The 21,032-nt window shown below is 36.3% G+C and overlaps 1 protein-coding gene across 1 annotated transcript in view; it reads right to left on the minus strand.

The window, feature by feature from the left end:
- Positions 1-1,570: 1,570 nt before the first annotated feature.
- DPH6 (diphthamine biosynthesis 6) overlaps positions 1,571-21,032 on the minus strand; it is a 191,277-nt gene continuing 171,815 nt past the window's right edge. Inside the window, exons 7-9 of the mRNA XM_020879113.2 lie at positions 13,254-13,348; positions 3,868-3,955; positions 1,571-2,684 (exon numbers count right to left, since the gene is read on the minus strand). Coding sequence (XP_020734772.1) covers positions 2,631-2,684; positions 3,868-3,955; positions 13,254-13,348 — 237 coding nt within the window. The 3' untranslated portion in view covers positions 1,571-2,630. The remainder of the gene's footprint in view (positions 2,685-3,867; positions 3,956-13,253; positions 13,349-21,032) is intronic.

Consider the following 21,032-nt stretch of genomic DNA (forward strand, 5'->3'; position numbering starts at 1 on the left):
CCATTGGATTGCCAGGGAAGTCCCATATCTGTCATTTTTGCCCTCTAGCATTTAACCATCTTTCTTTTATTAATGACACTTTGTTTTCGTTCTATAAAATCCCCTTCTCTACTACCTGAGTGGGCTCAGAGGTAGAGCTGGTGACTTGGCCAGTGCTTTACTCAAGCCATTGATACATAGTACAATTTCCAGGAAAGGAACTCTTACTTATTTCTTTCCTGATTCACACTAAGAATGCTACCTTGATGTCTGTCATTTGCCAAAAAAAAAAAAAAAAAAGTTGAAAGGAGGCAATATTTAACATATTAGGTTAGAATGATGAAAATAAAAAGGATATTCAAGCATATATACATAAAACTCTGATGAAAGAAATCAAAGAAGAATAAAATAAACAGATATCCCAAGGTCATGGATAGTAAGATTCAGTACTGTTAAGATGTCAGTTCTTTCCAACTTGATCTATAGATTTAATGTTATTCCATTCAAAATCTTACAAAGTTGTTTTGTAGATATAAAAAATGGACTCTGATGCTTAAAGGGAAAGGTAAACAGGCCTAAAATAGTTAATACAATATTGAAGGAGAAGAACAAAGTCAGAGTCTGACATTATCTGACTTTAAGATACTATTAGCAAAAGAATAGACAAACAGATCAACGGAACAGATAGAGAGCTGAGAAATAGGTCTACATAAATATAGTCAACTGATCTTTGACAAAGGAGCAAGGAAATATAATGGAGAAAATAGTCTTTTCAACAGATGATGCCAGAACCACTAGATATCTACACATAAAAAAAAGAATCCAGACCAAACCTTATATCCCTTTACAAAAATTAAGTCAAAATGAATAACAGACCCAAATGTAAAATGCAAAAGTATAAAAATCATAGAAGATTTAAAATAGGAGAAAATCTAGATGATCTTGGGTTTGGTGATGACTTTAAGATATAATACCAAAGACATAATTGATGAAAGAAATAATTAATAACCTGGGCTTCAGTAAAACTAAAAATGTCTGCTTTGGCAAAGTTATTGGCAAAGAATGAGAAGACAAGCCATAGAGTGCAAGAAAATATTTGCAAAAGACATAGCTGATAAAGAACTATTTCCAAAACATACAGAAAATTCTTAAATCTCAATAATAAGAAAACAGAGTTCAAATAAAAAATGGGCAGAAGGTCTGAGCAGATATCTCACTAAATATAATATAGAGATAGTAAATAAAATATATGAAAAGATGTTCCACATCATATGTCATCAGGGAAATCCAAATTAAAACAGCAATGAGATACTATTACATACCTATCAAAATGACAAAAGTGCAAAACACTGACAATATCAAAAGCTGACAAGGATGCAGAGGAACGCAAATAGTGAACAGAGGGAATAGGAATAGAGAATAGTGAATCTCATTCACTGCTGGTGGGAATGCAAAATGGTACAGACACTTTGGAAGACAGTTTGATAGCTTCTTGTGAAATTAAATATACTTTTACCATATAATCCAGCAATCATGTTCCTTGGCATTTACTTCAGAGTTGACAAGTTATGTCCATACAAAAACTTGCATATGGGTGTTTTATAGTAGTTTTATTCAAAATTGCCAAAACTTGGATGCAACCAAGATGTTCTTAAGTAGGTGAATGGATAAATAAATCATGGTATGTCCAGACAATGGAATACTATTAAGCATTTAAAAACTTATGAAAAGACACATAGAAACCTTAAATGTATATTACTAAGGCAAAGAAGCCAATCTAAAAATGGCAACATACTGTATTATTCTAACTATATGACCTTCTGGAAAAAGCAAAACTATGGAGATAATGAAAAGATCAGTGGTTGCCAGGGGATGGAGGAAGTAAGTGATGAAAGGTGGAGCACAGATGATTTTTTAGGGCAGTGGACATACTCTGTATGACATGTATAATGATGGATACATGTCATCCATAGAATGTACAATACTGAGTTGATTGTCTATGGACTTTGGGTGAAAATGATGTGTCAGTGTAAATCTCTTGTTTGTAACAAATGTACTGTTGTGGTGTGGAATGTTGACAGTTGGGGGGCACTGTGCATCTCTGTGCCTTCTGCTCAATTTTTCTGTGAATTCAAAAAACAGCCTGAAGTCAACATAGGTAATACTGAAAAATTGTGTGTTTTTAATCAGTTATAAAATAACCAATAAGAGCTAATGGTATTCTTCCTGATTGTCCAGTAATGTTGAAACAATGAATATATTATGAACAAAAATGATGACACCTAGTAAATGTGATTAACTAAATATAGTGGTTGCTTTTTCATCTTCATTTTCAAATGCCTTTGCATCATGGTATCACTGGCTGAGATGAGAGCAGAAACAAGAAAAAGAAAATAAACTAGGGTGATGAAGGCAAAGGAATGTTAAGAGGTGAGGACTGCAGATGAAGTAAAGGGGAAAAGAAAAAGTTCCCAGAGATGATGCACAGGATATGTTAACCAATCAATGGTTCTATTAATTTCTGATAAAGTAAATGTTTCTAAGAATTAAAAAAAAAGGGTGATGAGAAAAAGTGGTACAAAATAATCAAGACAATGCTATGTAATTTTTTAAATTACATAGAAATAGCAGGTTAGTAACAAAAATGTTTTTCAAGAGTTATGTATATAATTAGATGTTCTGCAGTTGTCAGGTACTGGGGACACCTAAAAAAAAACAAAGGAAACATACCATATTTATTCAGTGTCAATGAGTATTGTACCTCAAAGAAGTAACATTCTTTTCCCAAAGAGGGAAAACGGTCAGTAAAGACTAACGAAATACCCAAACAGTGTGAATGAGCTATTTAGGTAGAGCTGAACGTTTAACGGCCAACGTATCTAAACCAGAATTTGGTGGGTTTGGTTTTTGCGTGTGTGCACATGCAGCAAAAGTAGCAGAGACATAGAAATAAGAAGCTTCTTTCAGTGGGTCTGAAAGAAACCTGGATAGTTTAGCTTCATTGTCTTCAGGGTTACCAGCTTTTGGGTAAAAGGTCACTGAATAGCCTCCTTCCAGCCCAATTCAATGATCTATTTTCAACCCTGTCTATCTTAATTTTTCTGGAGAAATGACAGCAAATATCATTCCCTACTTTTGGAAACTCCTCCTGATTAAGAGATTTCTGGGGTTCCCATTTTTCTCCTTCCTTTGCTGATCATTGAGTCTCTTGATTCTTCAGATTATCTAATATATATATACATCTCTGGGTGTGCATCAAGACTTGGTGATAAAACATGAAAGATGCAGAAGCCTTTTCCCAATCCTTTATGTCTTAAGGAGCAGAACTTTTAATCAAAGGGTCTAATCTAGGCCTTAACTACTTTACAAAACATTTAAAAATAAACCTTCTGCTGTATCTTGACAGTATATTTAAAATAAAACTCTTTATCATATTTTTTGCTGAATTTTCCATCTTTTATTTGTACGTCTGTTCTCTTGTTTATTTTTGGAACAGCTCTAATTTCTCATACTCCTCTTACTCCTCTTAAATTTTGTATGAGCATTCAATTTATCCTCAAACCTTTCCCCTACAGCTAATGCTCAACAACCTAACTCTTAATTTATTAGAGGATTTAATATTTGGTTATACATTGTCCTGTATTCTCCTTGATTAATGTATATATGATCCCTTTTCAGATGAACTACAAACTCTTCAGAAATATAATGTCTTTTATATCATATAGAGCTCTCAAAACCATAAACATTTGAAAAATTCTTAGTTATTGACTGAGGATCTGAAAAAAAACATTTTTTACCTTTCATTTGTTGTTATGGAGTTATATATATAGAGATAATGCACATATCCCAATTTCCACTTTAAATCACTGCAAATTTTAGATTACTTGCCTTATCCTCCAAGTGCAATTCTAAAAAGCGTAGGTAAGCCACAGGTGCAAATGCATCAGCTGAATGTGTGACTACTTCTGATGAATCTCTGAAATAAAATAAAAATTATAGTTTATCTACTATGCAAAATCTGTTTTGTACAAACTAACTCCTACTAGTGACTAGAAAAGACCAAAATCCTCATTTATTTCTACTGGAATACTACTGTATACATATTTACTTCACAATTAGTGATTAACATCTACTTTTAATAATTAAATATTTAATTGGGAAAAAGATGGAGGAAACTAAACTTTCAAGAATAAGTAAAGAAGCTTTTCATCTTTATGAGGACACACAGTTCAACTTTCAGGTTCACTCAAAGCTCTCTGAACAGTTTTACAACCTGAAGCCTCTATTCAATTTCGTTCTCACAAAGTTGGTTGGTATGGGCTAACCATTAAACAATAGGGCTTTATCTTCATTATTCTTTTCATTTTCAAGAGGTAATTCATTCACTGTTTCACACAAAATCTCAATTATCCTTCACAAAAGCAGTACTGGTGATGGTTTTAAGCTCTAGATGAACTCTTCACACTGTAATATCATTGCTATTAAAATTGACTGTCTGACATAGCAATTACCACATTCAGGTAAAATAGTATGAACTGCTTGCTGGCACCATATGGATACATGTAAATTAAATCAACTTTTATCAAAGATACCCTGCAAAGCACATGTAAATAAATAAGATTATGTGTGAAGTTCTAATAACTAATTATTTTTATTATTGTTTATTAAGAAGCAGTGTTTTTGCATTTTAACTGAAATTCTAAAAGCAGACATTTCTCATCTCTTTTTAAAGCCTCAGGAACTAGTTGCACTGTTCATACTAGTACATTGTTAGCATCTTAACCATTGTGGTACAGCAAAATAGATTCTTACTTTGCCTCTTTTACACTTACATAAAATAATTTTGAATCAGTGTTTGTAATGAAAAGTTATTTAGTGGCAATAGAAGAAATCTTAAAATACTAGGATCCAGTATATTAAATTTTCATGGGTAAATCTGTTTACTTTTCACATGAAAATCAGAGATAGAGAAAAAGCAGTCTGATGATACCACTCATGAACCTTTTGTATCAAATATGAATCTTGTTAGTGCTTTAAAAATTACATTAAAATGGGCTTATATGACATTAAAAGAAAAGTAACACATTACAATAGAAATAAAATCATTAAAGAGTTGCGATCATGAAAGGAAGTAATAACCTGTCTTCACAGACTACCTAAACCAAAAGATGCCTCCCTGTATAATGAGCAAGAGGAGGAGAAAAAGAAAGCAAAGAGGAGACCTCTTGCTTTTTACCACTTGCCTCTCTGCCTTGTTAACCCTAGTTAAGTTGTCCTGCTTATTTACTCCATACTTGTCTGTCCTGGTTCTATCTTGGCTCATCAGTTCAGTTGCTCAGTTGTGTCTGACTCTTGGTGACCCCATTGACTGCAGCACGGCAGGCCTCCCTATCCATCACCAACCTGGAGTTTATGCAAACTCATGTTCACGGAGTTGGTGATGCCATCCAGCCACCTTATCCTGTGTTGTCCCCTTCTCCTCCTGCCTTCAATCTTTCTCAGCAACAGGGTCTTTTCCAATGAGTCAGTTCTTCACATCAGGTGGCCAAAGTATTGGAGTTTCAGCTTCAGCATCATTCCTTCTAATGAATATTTAGGACTGATTTCCTTTATGGACTGGTTGGATCTCCTTGCAGTTCAAGGGACTCTCAAGAGTCTTCTCCAACACCACAGTTCAAAAGCATCTAACCTTTGGCACTCAGCTTTCTTTATAGTCCAACTCTCACATCCATACATAACTACTGGAAAAGCCATAGCTTTGACTAGACCTTTGTTGGCAAAGTAATGTCTCTTCTTCTTAATATGCTGTCCAGGTTGGTCATAACTTTTCTTCCAAGGAGCAAGCGTCTTTTAATTTTATGGCTGCAGTCACCATCTGCAGTGATTTTGGAGCCCAAGAAAATAAAGTCTCTGTTTCCCCATCTATTTGCCATGAAGTGATGGGACCAGATGCCATGATCTTAGTTTTCTGAATGTTTTGTTTTAAGCCAGCTTTTTCACTCTCCTCTTTGACTTTCATCAAGAGGCTCTTTAGTTCTTCTTCCCTTTCTGCCATGAATGTGGTTTATCTGCCATGAATGTGCATATCTGAGGTTATTGATATTTCTCCCTGCCATCTTGATTCCAGCTTGTGCTTCATCCAGTCCAACGTTTCTCTTGATGTACCCTGCATATAAGTTAAATAAGCAGGGTGACAATATATAGCCTTGACATACTCCTTTTCCTATTTGGAACCAGTTGATTGGTCCATGTTCAGTTCTAACTGTTGCTTCCTGACCTGCATACAGATTTTTCAAGAGGCAGGTCAGGTGGTCTGGTAATCCCATCTCGAAGAATTTTCCAGAGTTTGTTGTCGTCCACACAGTCAAAGGCTTTGGCATAGTCAATAAAGCAGAAGTAGATGTTTTTCTGGAACTCTCTTGCTTTTTCAATGATCCAATGGATGTTGGCAATTTGATCTTTGGTTCCTCTGCCTTTCCTAAAACCAGCCTCAACATCTGGAAGTTCACAGATCACGTACTGTTGAAGCCTCGCTTGGAGAATTTTGAGCATTACTTTACTAGCATGTGAGATGAGTTCAATTGTGTGGTAGTTTGAACTTTCTTTGGCAATGTCTTTCTTAAGGATTGGAATGAAAACTGACTTTTCCAGTCCTATGGCTCCTGCTGAGTTTTCCAAATTTACTGGCATATTGAGTGCAGCACTTTCACAGCATCATCTTTTAGTATTTGAAATAGTTCCACTGGAATTCCATCACCTCCACTAGCTTTGTTCATAGTGATGCTTCCTAAGGCCCACTTGACTTCACATTCAAAGATGTCTGGCACTAGGTTGGTGATCACACAATTGTGATTCTTGGGTCGTGAAGATCTTTTTTGTATAGTTCTTCTGGGTATTCTTGCCACCTCGTCTTAATATCTTCTGCTTCCCTTAGATGCATACCATTCCTGTCCTTTATTGAGCCCATCTTTGCATGAAATGTTTCCTTGGTATCTCTAATTTTTTTAAAGAGATCTCTAGGCCTTCCCATTCTTTTTTCCCCCTTTATTTCTTTGCATTGATCCTTGAAGAAGGCTTCCTTAGCTCTCTTTGCTATTCTTTGGTACTCTGAATTCAAATGGTTATATCTTTCCTTTTCTCCTTTGTCTTTTGCTTCTCTTCTATTCACAGCTATTTGTAAGGCCTCCTCAGACAACAATTTTGCCTTTTTGCATTTCTTTTCCTTGGAGATGGTCTTGATCCCTGTGTCCTGTACAATGTCAGGAACTTCCATCCATAGTTCTTCAGGCATTCTGTCTATCAGATATAATCCCTTGAATCTATTTGTCACTTCCACTGTATAATTGTAAGGGATGATATGATTTAGGTCATACCTGAATGGTCTAGTGGTTTTCCCTTCTTTCTTCAATTTCAGTCTGAATTTGGCAATAAGTAGTTCATGGTTTGTGCCACAATCAGCTCCCAGTCTTGTTTTTGCTGACTGAATAGAAATTCTCCATCTTTGGCTGCAAAGAATATAATCAATCTGATTTTGGTATTGACCATCTGGTGATGTCCATGTGTAGAGTCTTCTCTTGTGTTGTTGGAAGATGGTGTTTGCTATGACCAGTGCATTCTCTTGGCAAAACTCTATTAGCCTTTTCCCTGCTTCATTTTGTACTGAAAGGCCAAATTTGCCTGTTACTCCAGGCATTTCTTGACTTCCTACTTTTGCTTTCCACTTCCCTATAATGAAAATAACATCTTTTTTGGGTATAAATTCTAGAAGTCCTTGTAGGTCTTCATAGAACCATTCAACTTCAGCTTCTTCAGGATTACTGGTCAGGGCATAGACTTGGATTACAGTGATATTGAATGGTTTGCCTTGGAAACGAACAGAGATCATTCTGTCGTGTCTTGGCCCATCAATAGATTCAAATTCTTACTCCTGGATATGATCTCATTTTTACATTAAATTTTGATCTCTCGGGGTTACCATTTCCAGCTTTGGAAACTCACCCTGAGCCTGAATTATGCCTGAGGTAGCCAGCTTGGTCTTGATATCCTTGACAATGAATACACCAAAACTATGACTAATCAAAACCAATGATGTGTCAGTAGAAAGGGTTTCAGGCCCTCCCTTCTCATGCCAGTTATCCCCACTAGAAACACGATTGGCAGCAAATGGCTCACTTAATTGATATAATTATCACATTTGAATCAAGATTGTTTTCCAGAGAAAATATATAACAGAGAAATAGATATATATATATATATAAATTATATATATATAAATATATAACAAAGAAAATATCTAACTATACTATATAACATAACTAAATGAAGAGGAATAAGATTTTTATGGATTCTATTGCATCCACAATTGACTAATATAATTTCATTCTCTTATACAAAGCCAGAATCAACTGGAAGACAGATAATAGATATCAAATAAATAGCTTGTAGCTTCAAAGAGCATAATGCCACTATTGCTCTTCTTTTCTTTCAAAAACTGTCACTTGAAACTCAACTTTCAAGGGTCTCTGGTTTCTGTTGGCTTCTGAAACCCAGAACAGGATCTGCGGGAGTATCCTCAGAGAAACCCCCAAATTAAGAACAACTGAACTACAGCAAAAATGCTTTCCAGTTAGCTACCATCCTCCTCTTTCCCTACTGATACAAGTAATCAGTGCAGCCTCGACTTCTTACAGAATGGAGATTTCTCTGTAGCAAACAGCTGGATCTGACATTCCCTTTCACTGCTGCGTTAGGCTTATCCCCCGTTACAGTTTCAAAAGGGCAGCTACCTGAGACAGGTCTGAGTCTCTCTTCTCTGAGCCAGACTCTCTCTCAAGGTATGAGGTCAGGCCCTACCCTCTCACTTCAAAAAACTGATACTTTCTCTTGAGATTCAGCCATGATCTTGGTTCCTACTTCTCTAAAACACAGCCACACATAGATATGCCCCATGAACTCACACTTATGCTCACATTTCTGTGAAGCCTTGCCTGACATCCTCAGACAGTGCTAGTTTTCTGCTTTCTGTGATTTGATCATGCATTTGTGTGTGTGTGTGTGTGTGTGTGTGTGTGTGTGTGCATGCGCGCACACACTCAGTTGCTCAGTCGTGTCCAACTCTTTGTGACCCCATGGACTGTAGCCCGCCAGGCTCTTCTATCCTTGGGATTTTCCAGGCAAGAATACTGGAGTGGGTTGCCATTTCTTCCTCCAAGGGATCTTTGCAACCCAACAGCCCTTTCATAATACATCTACTATATTAGAATTATGTTTCTGTGCTTGTCTTCCATTTTCAAAGAGGGACTAAGTTTCATTCATCTTTGTCTGTTCCTCCATACTTCACCTCTGGCTCAGAGAAGAATATATTGCCAGGTATTCATTCATTTGTTGAATAAAAAAATTACCATATAGTTTAACTTTGTTAAACATATTTACTATAAAAAAATCCACACAGATTTTTCAATTACCTATCTTTACATGAATATATACATTTTCATACATGTATATTACTTGTATACATATAAATGAACATAATCACACATATATACCAATAACATCATATAGCACCTCTAGCATAATAAAAATAATTATATAAATTTAAATACAAGGAAAATTAGTTCATAAATTTTAGTTTCCCAAGTGATATAGGAGAGACATGAGAAAGTAGATAAGGAAAGTACTTGACTCATCCCCACTGCTAAATGTGATATTAGGATGCTATGGGCTGAGTTATGTCTTGACTTGAATAAGTAGAAACTAGGAGTGAGTGGGGAAAATGAGTGCATAGTGTTTTAATTATAGAATTTAGTTCTTTTCATCCCTTCTTCCTTCCCACTATTTCTTCTATCCATCCACCCATTCCATACATAGCAACTGTGTAGCATTAGTATATTAATATTGTAGTTCAAATGGAAATGTGGGGTTGTATCAAACACTGACATTAAAGGTGTGTTCATCAATAGCAAGAGGAAAATTATCACTTTCATTAATAGAGTACTGGGACTTTAGTTTTTATTTTTTCCCCCAAAATATTGGTTATATTCTTGTGTTTCAATTCTTACTTTCGATATACATACATACATATTTCAAAGTAAGAAACAATAGGAAAATAGGTTTATTATTTTTAGGACCTACAAGTATCTTCTTCTCTTAAAGACTAAGCCATAATTTTTTTTTTTATCTAGGCTGCTCAGGAAAAAACTCATTTTCTGATCTAAAAATTTGTATCTAGAGGTGGGTAGGCATATCGTAATTGATGTGAAAAGTATATTGCAAAATGTTCCAGTAAAAATTTTTCTAAATTACTTCCAGACAAAGACTGGTATGCTAGTCTTTCCTACAAGATTTTAAAAATGTTAATTGGAATATATCTCATAATACATCTCATAATAAACTTCTAGAAAGTGAAAGTGAAAGTCACTCAGTCATGTCCAACTCCTTGTGACCCCATGGACTATACAGACCATGGAATTCTCCAGGCCAGGGATACTGGAGTGGGTAGCCTTTCCCTTCTCCAGGGATCTTCCCAAGCCAAGGATCGAACCCAGGTCTCCCAAATTGCAGGTGGATTCTTTACCAGCTGAGCCACATGGGAAGCCTAAACTTCTAGAACCACCTCATTTGTCTCATTATACAAGAGAGTTAATCTGTGTTTAAAAAAAAAAATCACCATTTATAATCAAATAATTTTACATGAAAAAGTTTATTTTTTTCTCCTGTTAGATGTAATCTCTTTTTAACAATAAATTTTTGAGTCACAAATTTAAAAGGGGACTCCTAATAATCAACTAGTTGTATGCTAATTGTGGAAGATCACTACTATATCAAATAGAACAGGAAATAGCATAAATTTGTCTCTCAAATAAAGTCCAACTTACAGGATCCAGGATGATTAATAGTCAGTTGTTAACAAGTAGTTACCTGGTTTAAACTTATCATTTAATTTTATCACATGGACAACTATCTCTAAGTGAAATAACTTAATTTACATAATGGTTTTAGAATGTGCAATGCTTGTTCACTCACACCATCACATTCAGTGCTTATCAGATAGGTATGGTAAGGACATTTTCCATTTTAAAGTAAAGGAAAGATTTTATATATAGTGGGTGATATTCTTTTTCCATTCAACTACTATAACCTGTAAGTATAATTTAAGAAAGAAATGCATAAAAATGAAATATGTATATATAAAAATAAACAATAAGTAAAATTAATTCAATGATATTCAACATTTATTAGTATCTACTGTATGTTCTGAGAGTTCAGTTATGAATATAGGCACTGGGGCAATAACCACCAAAGTTTTTTAAAATGGAAGGATTTATCAAAGTAGGGAAAAATGGGAAGGCAATCAAGGGAAAAGAATTCAAATAAGAAAGCTGTGAAGCTGAGGTGAGGCAGAACATATGAAGAAAAGAAAGCAGAGAATTTGCCAGCATCAGATTTAGATTAGCAATTAGGTGACAAGAAAGAAATATCATCAGCACTTCCTCCGCTGTTCCTGAGGGGTGCACGCTACAGTGTTGGTGATTAGCCCCTCCATTCTTAAAGAACTCCTACAGAGCAGGGCAGCAGCCTGCACAGTTCCACCCACATAACTCTCCTCAACATTTGATTACCCAGTTCAACTGAACAGCTCATTTTGGAACTAGAGGGTTCTAATACGCTTCCCCCGACTTCTCTCTCTTTAACATCATGACTAACTCCCATCGTGCCATTTTCCCAGTTAGGTTGAGGTTTCCTTATCTACAGAATGATAACGTAAGATTCATTTTTCAGGTCTACAGTTTACTATGATAAACAAACCTTCTGGTTATGTAATGTAAAGCAGTACATTTCTTATAATTCTAGGTTGTCCATAAAGACTTCTAGGTGCCCCGGGAACTCAAGTTGTCAAATAAATAGGAAGAATATTCTTCTTTGGCTTCTTTTCTCTTATTCTGCTTTTTATTTTTTTCCTAATTTTGTTAGTCCCATATTAATAAGTAAGTATATGCAAGTTTCCCATTATACAGCAATTTCACCCAAGCATGGAAACGCCCTTCTTGAGTAACAAAACAGTATTTTTTCACAGAAGCAATACCTAATGCACAATTCAATCATGAATTGTTTTGTGATCACTTAAGTCAGGAGAAATACCTCCTATTTATGAAATTTTTCTTGTGGCTCTTATTCTCTACCATTTTGTGTCAAATTCTATGCAGATGTATCATCCTCCCATCATTTTGGAGACAGGAACTATGTTCTACATCAATGGTGCCCAGTAGAATGTTTCAGGCATAATAGGTATAATAGGTACATATTTGCCAAATGCACTGTTATGTTGATGATTATTAATGGGAAAGAAGTTAGAAGAAATGAGAAAAGCAAGAGTGGGTAAATATTGCAAAGGATGAGGTCTTGGCTATGTTTCTCAAGATAAAGGTATTTTTTAGAAAATTCACCTCGAGTTGTCATCATTTTTTAGAACACTCCTTCCCTCATTATTAGTATGTACAAAGAAATCACCTTTCAGTGCTGAAAACAATGAAGCTTTTCATTCAATCCAAGATTCTAATCTTTTAGCAGGTGAGGTTTCTGAAATCAAACGTAATTCTGACAACCGTTTCAAGAAGGCTAAAGAGCTTAGGAAAAGCAAATAAAATGCTCTCTTAGCATATGAGAAGAGTGATATAAATTAAGAGTATGGGTAATGATGTAACGAACTGAAGAAAGTCCCTGTCTTTTACTACACAAATTTTTAACAATTTATGGCAAAGAACTCACACTACTCACCACAAACAGAATTCATTTTTAAGAAGTTTATAGGTAAAAATAACCCCAAATAATTGAAGAGAGCTGTTTAGTATAACCATTCTCAGTTATTAAAGCCAAGAAGAAGGAAAAAGAGGACGGAGTTAATGGAGCCCACAGGCCCCTGCTGTGGCAGTTTGTCAAATGTAGCTGTAATGAAAGATAAATAACACAGGCAATTCACACTTCATGAAGGGATGAAAGTGTCAGTGTGTAGGTACCAGTTTTACTGCAGGCCATAATCAGCAAGTAAACGAAAGTGCAATGTCTAAAAAGTTTATAGGCTTCTATGAAGGCCTCGTCTTGTCAGGTATTGATTTAGGTATTCAGACGACTTCACTGGTATTAAACAAATTGAGTGTTTGTGAACTTGGAGGACATGTTCTATTTCTCCCAACAAAAGTTGCCTCCAGCTTAAAGTTAAGTTGCTTCCATCACTTAAATTTGAGGAAGGGGAAGAAAATGCTGAAATGATATCTTACACAATTATTTTCTTCTTAAATAGAGGGCAATCCAAAGTGAACGTTTCATATTCTCCACCTTCTCCACAAACATGGACTCCATATTTCTTAGAAAGCTGAAAATAGAAAAAAAAGAAAGAAACAGGAAACTTAAAATTTAGATAACAAAAATGTTCACTTAACTTATTTTGTCCTAAAAAAAATCCATGTCAGTAACTTTAATTCCAAAATAGATTGTGAGCTATAGGAAAATGACTGTATATTTCTGTTTAAAAACTGTTAAAAATCGTTTGAAAAATGTTATCATAAAGCACAGCATTTTAAATAATCCCCAAATCCTTATAAAAAGATATATTGGACCAACATTTTTATGTATAATGAAAAAGCTTAAAGATTACTATAAAGTTTGACACCAGCTTTAGCTTCAAGAGGAAGAAAGATACTAAGTCATTATGTACTAAACGAGAATACATGCAGCCAAATTGTGCTTTCCCTGGCCTTTGACCTATATGTGGAAGGGGAAAAAATGTGTCTAGAAAATTTCTCAGACAACCCAAGAGAATGTAATCTAAGGCCCTTCCTTGGGCCTAGGAACAAAAGTAAGTCATAAACATGGTTATTATGCTTAAGGCTATTATTAGTAGTAAAGTTCTAAGAATATCAAGATCCAATGAAGTTTACAGACAAGCCCTGGGAGGGTCTAACTCCAAGAAAGGTTGGAATAGCTTATAATGTTGTTTGATTAAGCCTGAAATTAAAAAAAAATAAGCACAGAAACAACCAACCCTCACCCCGAGCCCATACTTTGCATGAAACAGAAGTTGTTATTCAAATGATCCTGATACTGACAGTAAAATCCTCTCTTATTGGGCTGGTGCAAGGCTGGAATCAGAGCTGGGGAGCACTCTCACTGGCTGTGCAACAGAATCTTTCTGGTCTTGTATGGAGGCTTTATCACTGTGATTCTATCTCCTTCATTCTGAATTTCATAGCTTTTCCTGCTTATAGCCTCTCCTAGCCCCAAATCCTCATAGCCCAAAGGAAGAGTGACTCCATTGATGCTCTCTGTTACCGCCAGTGCTAGAACTGTGGCCTAAGTTTTCAGTTTTACCTGCATAAATATTACACATTTTATTTGGTTATTTTTATAGTTGTGCTACCATTCCAACTCCATTACATTTCATCTATTGACTATGTGCCCTTCAGGACTGAAAGGATGGATCTATGAAAATTCTATTCCCTCTAAGGATCAGTGGTAATGTGAACGACCTATAAAGCAAAACAAGAAGAAAAGTGAGGGAAAGAAAATGAGGTGGCATTTAGTATATGAACTTGCAAAAACTTAGTAGATAAATTTTCACCATGGTGGGTCATGAAGTAGGGAACTGGCAAGGCAGAATTATGGCAGCTGGTCATTATGAGAGCAGATAACAGGAATAGATTACAGTAGTAAACCAAATTAAATTAATGTCTGCTTTGCAGTAAAAATTTAGGAATAATAATGGGATATGGATTTCAAGGGCGTTTCCTTGTTCTGTCAGCTAGTGCCCGACCCCTTCTGTGCTCATCTCCCTTCACTGGTCTTCTCATTCTAGTGACTTTATGCCAAGGGAACCTTCTACTCTCACCTTTATGGTCAGTCTTTTTTATGTGGGAATACATCTTAATAACCACAGACTTTTTATTAGAAAATGTATAATTGAAGCTTTGCAAAATTTCTATAATCTACCACAAAAGCATAACTGGATTTTTTTAAAATTAATGTTGGCATAGCTGTTATCATCTGAAGTAATTCTGTTAGTCCCTAAGTAAAAATAATGTAAGCTGCTATATTAAACCAACCAGCACTAGGAAATCTAAAATTTGGATATATCCAGTGGTATTTTCAATTCACATAAAATATTTCCATAATATTCATCCAGTCAGTTCTTCCACAAACATTTACTGAATAGTGATTATTGGGCAGGCTTTGTTAGATGAAAAAGTTCCAGGAGTAAACAAACAATGTCCTTGGTCTCTGAAGTTTACTAAACATATTGCACCCTATATTTCAATACCACAGTATGATGAAAAGTGATGTTGATTCTGTAAATAATATGTGCAATCTCTTCCCCCTCTGCCACTCACTGACCAGCATGGACACAGATTCCAAGTCAAGAAAGATTCTAGACAAGACAGATTTCAAAATTCCAGAATCCATGGGTTCCAGATTCCAAGAGTACAGTGGATTTTATGGCTAATGAACCACGAAGTAGCCTATGAATCCTTAGGATGTCTTTTGCAGCCCCTCTAAACTCTATTAGCTTAAAGCTCTAGTAGACATAAGTATTAAGAAAAATTCCATCTTTTTTGGCTTACATTTGGCCAGTTCCAAGGCCCTTTGATGTCCTGAGAGAACCTCCTCAAGAAGCAAAGCCTAAGCTAGCCACTTTCCTCAAGGAATTTTTAGCTAAGGCATGGCACTATGTTAGAAATCCACAACCTGGTAGCACAAAAGCATGAGGTGTGCACTTAACTGGGCTTCCCAAGTGGTGCTAGTGATAAAGCACCTGCCTGCCAATGCATTCGATCCCTAGATCGGGAAAATCCCTTGGTGGTGGGCATGGCAGCCCACTCCAGTATTCTTGCTTGGAGAATCCCATGTATGGAGGAGCCTGGAGGGTTATAGTCCAAGGGGCTATAAAGAATTGGACATGACTGTGATGGACAGGGAGGCCTGGCATGCTGTGATTCATGGGGTCGCAAAGAGTCAGACATGACTGAGTGACTGAAATTAATTGAACTGAAGTGACCTAGCACGCATGTGTGATTTGATTTTTTTAAAAAGGGGTAAATTAAGGTAAGTGGAGAATCTAGAGACATATTTGTGGTATGAGATGTTCAATCTGCTTTTCTAAAACATGTAAGCAAGTGTTGCTCATATCTACATTACTCATAGAAAGTAGCAACTTCATTCTAACATAGTTCAGGTCTGTGTCTGGGTTTCAACTCAGTATTATTGTAGGCCAGCACCTACTCATTCCAAATACAGTTTCTGCAGTTCACTTTGATAGTTTTTCTGTCAAAATCATTGTAATTGAAAATACTGGATTGGTTTTCCTAAGGTTTAGTTCCTTACTGAATTATCGTGATTCTTTCCATAATTTAAATGAATAAGAGAGCAAACTATATTGAAAAATAAAAAAAGTGTTTTTCAAGTTGCTTTTTTCCCACTAAAGTATGATATAAAGGATTAAGATGTTCCTTAAATAGTTTCAGTTGGTATATAAAAAGTAGGAGCAGACAATTGGTGTCATCATAACACCAGAGATATGCAAGATCAGCTACAAAACCACACCTTTGTGTTTTACAGAGATCTGAGAATGCAAAGGCATCTGGATGAACTAATAGCAGATCAGGATAAGCTTTTCTGAGATGAGTGAAGATTCATGGCCACCTTCCTAATGGGGGAACAGACAGAGTAGAAGCAAAGCTCCATGGATGTGGGATGTCCATCAGCGTATGTAGAAAGCCAAACTCTTGTGGACCTTTGTGATGGATTATTAAGAGTCCTGAAGAGACCCAGGGAGTATGTATAGCCTACCAATTATTTTTCAGAGTCTTAACTAAGTGCACACAGTAGCTACCTTCAGAAAACTGCCCCTCTCCAGGGCAGGAAAGAGAAGAGACAGAGATCATTTTGAGAACACCTGCCCATCAAGTCTTTTCTATTGAAGGTACCAAGGGGTGGTGACAGGGCAGAAAGATTGAGAGATTTCACCCAAGACTTGGAAAGCCATAGAGAAGGCAGAGAAAGGCTGAGAGTGGTAAGCCCCTGAAAAGGCACAAAACAGTGGTGAAGGACTTTAAAACATAGGGACATGGTAGGGGGAAGAGGGAGAGAGAGATCTCTAGACTCATTAGAGAAGAGATCACATGCCCTGATAAAGGGAGAACCTCTATCCTGCTTTCAAAACATTTCAAACAAGTAGCAAACTGAAACTAAACAAAAATCAAACCAGACTCACCTCAACTGGAGAATGGACTAAAAAGAATAAACACCTCAGACTAGATGTCACAGAGAAGAAGTGGTGTGACTTTTCTGGAGTAAATATTTACTTCAGTCTCTATTGTTTTTTTTTTTATTCATTATCTACCATAAAATATATAAAACAAATTAGGAGATAAAAAGTGAAAAATGTGACTGTAATCAGGAGAAAAACAAACAAAATAGAATCAGACCCACACATTAACCAAATATTGAACCCAACAGCAAGGACTTTAAACATAAACTATAATTATACACTAGGGATATTCTGGAAAAGACAGATAAAGTTTATGAATAGAGATTAATTTCAGCAGAATTGGAAAACTAGAGGGAAATATCTTTAGGTTCATATTCTGGTTCCAACATGTACTGGGCACAGGATCTGGGATGAATTGCTTGTTCTCTGAATTTCTGCTTGCTTAGGGAAAGCCTGCCCTCTGGGGGATGCTATATTAAAAGATATAATACATATAAAGCTTTAAGTCCAATGCCTAGTGCACAGAAAGTAGTTGACATATGTTATCCTTTCTCTATTAATTTGCCCTTCCCTTGGACCTTCTGCTCTTCATCTATATATACCTTCTTTGAGGATCATGACTCCTACTATATCTATCATCTCCACTGCAACTGGCTCTCAAAGTGAAAACCTTAGTTATTAAACTTTCTCCCATGTATCTCCTCCCCCCACAACTTCAAATACTTATTGAGTGTTTTACCTGGGAGCATTGATGGGAAAGACTAGAGATCTCTTCAAGAAAATTAGAGATACCAAGGGAACATTTCATGCAAAGATGGGCTCCATAAAGGACAGAAATGGTATGGACCTAATAAGCAGAAGATATTAAGAAGAGGTGGCAAGAATACACAGAACAACTGTACAAAAAAGATCTTCACTACCTAGTTGATCACGATGGTGTGATCACTTACCTAGAGCCAGGCATCATGGAATGTGAAGTCAAGTGGGCCTTAGGAAGCATTACAGCAAACAAAGCTAGTGGAGGTGATGGAATTCCAGTTGAGCTATTTCAAATCCTCAACGATGATGCTGTGAAAGGTTGCACTCAATATGCCAGCAAATTTGGAAAACTCAGGCAGTGGCCACAGGACTGAAAAGGTCAGTTTTCATTCCAATCCCTAAGAAGGGAATGCCAAAGAATGTTCAAACTACTGCACAATTGCACTCATCTCACATGCTAGTAAAGTAGTGCTCAAAATTCTCCAAGCCAGGCTTCAACAGTATGTGATCCGTGAACTTCCAGATGTTCAAGCTGGTTTCAGAAAAGGCAGAGGAACCAAAGGTCAAATTGCCAACATCCACTGGATCACTGAAAAAGCAAGAGAGTTCCAGAAAAACATCTACTTCTGCTTTACTGACTATGCCAAAGCCTTTGACTGTGTGGATCACAATAAACTGTGGAAAATTCTGAAGGAGATGGGAATACCAGACCACCTGACCTGCTTCTTGAGAAACCTGTATGCAGGTCAGGAAGCAACACTTAGAACTGGACATGGAACAACAGACTGGTTCCAAAGAGGAAAAGGAGTATGTCAAGGCTGTATATTGTCATCCTGCTTATTTAACTTATATGCAGAGTGTATTGTGAGAAATGCTGGGCTGGATGGAGCACAAGCTGGAATCAAGATTTCCAGGAGAAATAACAGTAACCTCAGATATGCACATTCATGGCAGATATACCACATTCATGGCAGAAAGGGAAGAAGAACTAAAGAGCCTTTGATGAAAGTCAAAGAGGAGAGTGAAAAAGCTATGTTAAAGCTCAACATTCCAAAAACTAAGATCATGGTATCCTGTCCCATCAGTTCATGGCAAATAGATGGGGAAACAGTGGAAACAATGGCAGACTTTATTTTTTGAGGTTCCAAAATCACTGTAGATGGTGACTTCAGCCATGAAATTAAAAGATGCTCACTCCTTGGAAGGAAAATTACAACCAACCTAGACAGCATACTAAAAAGTAGAGACATTACTTTGCCAAGAAAGGTCCATCTAGTCAAGGCTATGGTTTTTCTTGTAGTCATGTATGGATGTGAGAGTTGGACTATAAAGAAACCTGAGCACTGAAGAATTGATGCTTTTGAACTGTGGTGTTGAAGACTCTTGAGAGTCCCTTGGACTGCAAGAAGATCTAACCAGTGAATCCTAAAGGAGATCAGTCCTGAGTATTCATTGGAAAGACTGATGTTAAAGCTGAGACTCCAATAGTTTGGTCACCTGATGCAAAGAACTGACTCATTTGAAAAGACCCTGATGCTGGGAAAGATTGAGGGCAGGAGGAGAAGGGGACAACAGAGGATGAGATGATTGGTTGGCATCACTGACTCAATGGACATGGGTTTGGGTAAATTCCGGGAGTTGGTGATGGACAGGGAGGCCTGGCATGCTGCAGTCCATGTGGTCACAAAGAGTCGCACATGACTAAGCAACTGAACTGAATTGTTGTTTTAAATAAAACAGAGTTCTTGATTTTTCCTCAAACTCTTCTCTCCCTGCTCAATTTCTATAATAGTTCAATCAAGTTTGAAATTCTGGAGTTTAGCTAAACTCCTTTTCCTTCTGCCACACAGCCTACATTTAAAATGTTTCTTGAATTTATTTATTGAATCAACAAATATTCACTCAGGACTTATAAAGTGCTAAATCCTAGTCTATACATAAGGCATGTGGCAGTGAATGAGACAATGTAAACACTCCCTTCCTTTCTAATCATTTTGGGCTTGAACTGTTACAGTAATCTCTTGTCTCCCTGCTTTATTTTCACCCCTCTCATCTACCATACATGTTATCACCACACTAACTTTCCTTAACAATATAAGAGATGGCATTCATCCACTCAAAAACTTACGGTGTTGACCACTGCCTACTCAATAAAAATCAAGCTCTATAAACTGAGAGTCAAAAGACTTCAGCCATTTGATCCCACCCTTCACAAGAATACCAAGACATAAAGCTAATACAATAGGAAAATGAAATAAAGATTCAAAAGAATCTTGACTGGCTGGAAAAAAACCTGAGGACTAAATCTTAAAAACTGAAATAAAAAGTAATAAACATAAACTGTATCATGCAGCTTCTTTCTGGTCTACTTACAGAAACTACTATTATTGCCTGTGGAATTGTCCTGTGCTGCTTTGTGACATATTTCTGTATTGCATCACTATGAATTTCAGTGTTTGTCATGAGACTATAAGTTTCTAAATTTCTTAAACCCTCTCAAACCCATAGTTCTCTCCCAGTAGTGTGTGTAGCACATGGTACTCAAAGACCAAATGACTCTCTTCTCCACGGTCAAGATCTCCTGCATCCTTCCAGAAAAGAGTCTAATTGGCCTTGTACTCACAGAAAGTAAGCCACCACCAAACAGGATTATCAAGTAAAAGGAAGGAGAGAGTTACTGATTGCTTTTGATATACCCTTGGAAATAGGACAAAATAGGATCAACATTTTCTGTTTCTGGAACTCTAAAACTAAATAAAATTTACACATGGTAGTCAGTGCTTTTCTCATCTAACCCACTGAATCAAGAATGTTACTATTTTTACCCATTTTTAACCATTTGGGGAATGTTATACAGAAAAAGATTCAAATCAGATGACTTTTATAAACTTAATATGCCTGCTATTTTGTTTGACATTAGTCAAATAGTCTCATCCTTCATATAAATGGAAAAAAAAAATAAAGCTGATAAAATCAATAAAATAAAACAAAATTTCAAAAGGATCTTGACCAGCTGAAAAGAAATATGTTGCTGTTT

This window comes from Odocoileus virginianus, chromosome 6 (assembly GCF_023699985.2).
Source record: "Odocoileus virginianus isolate 20LAN1187 ecotype Illinois chromosome 6, Ovbor_1.2, whole genome shotgun sequence".
In the NCBI taxonomy this organism is placed as follows: domain Eukaryota; kingdom Metazoa; phylum Chordata; class Mammalia; order Artiodactyla; family Cervidae; genus Odocoileus; species Odocoileus virginianus.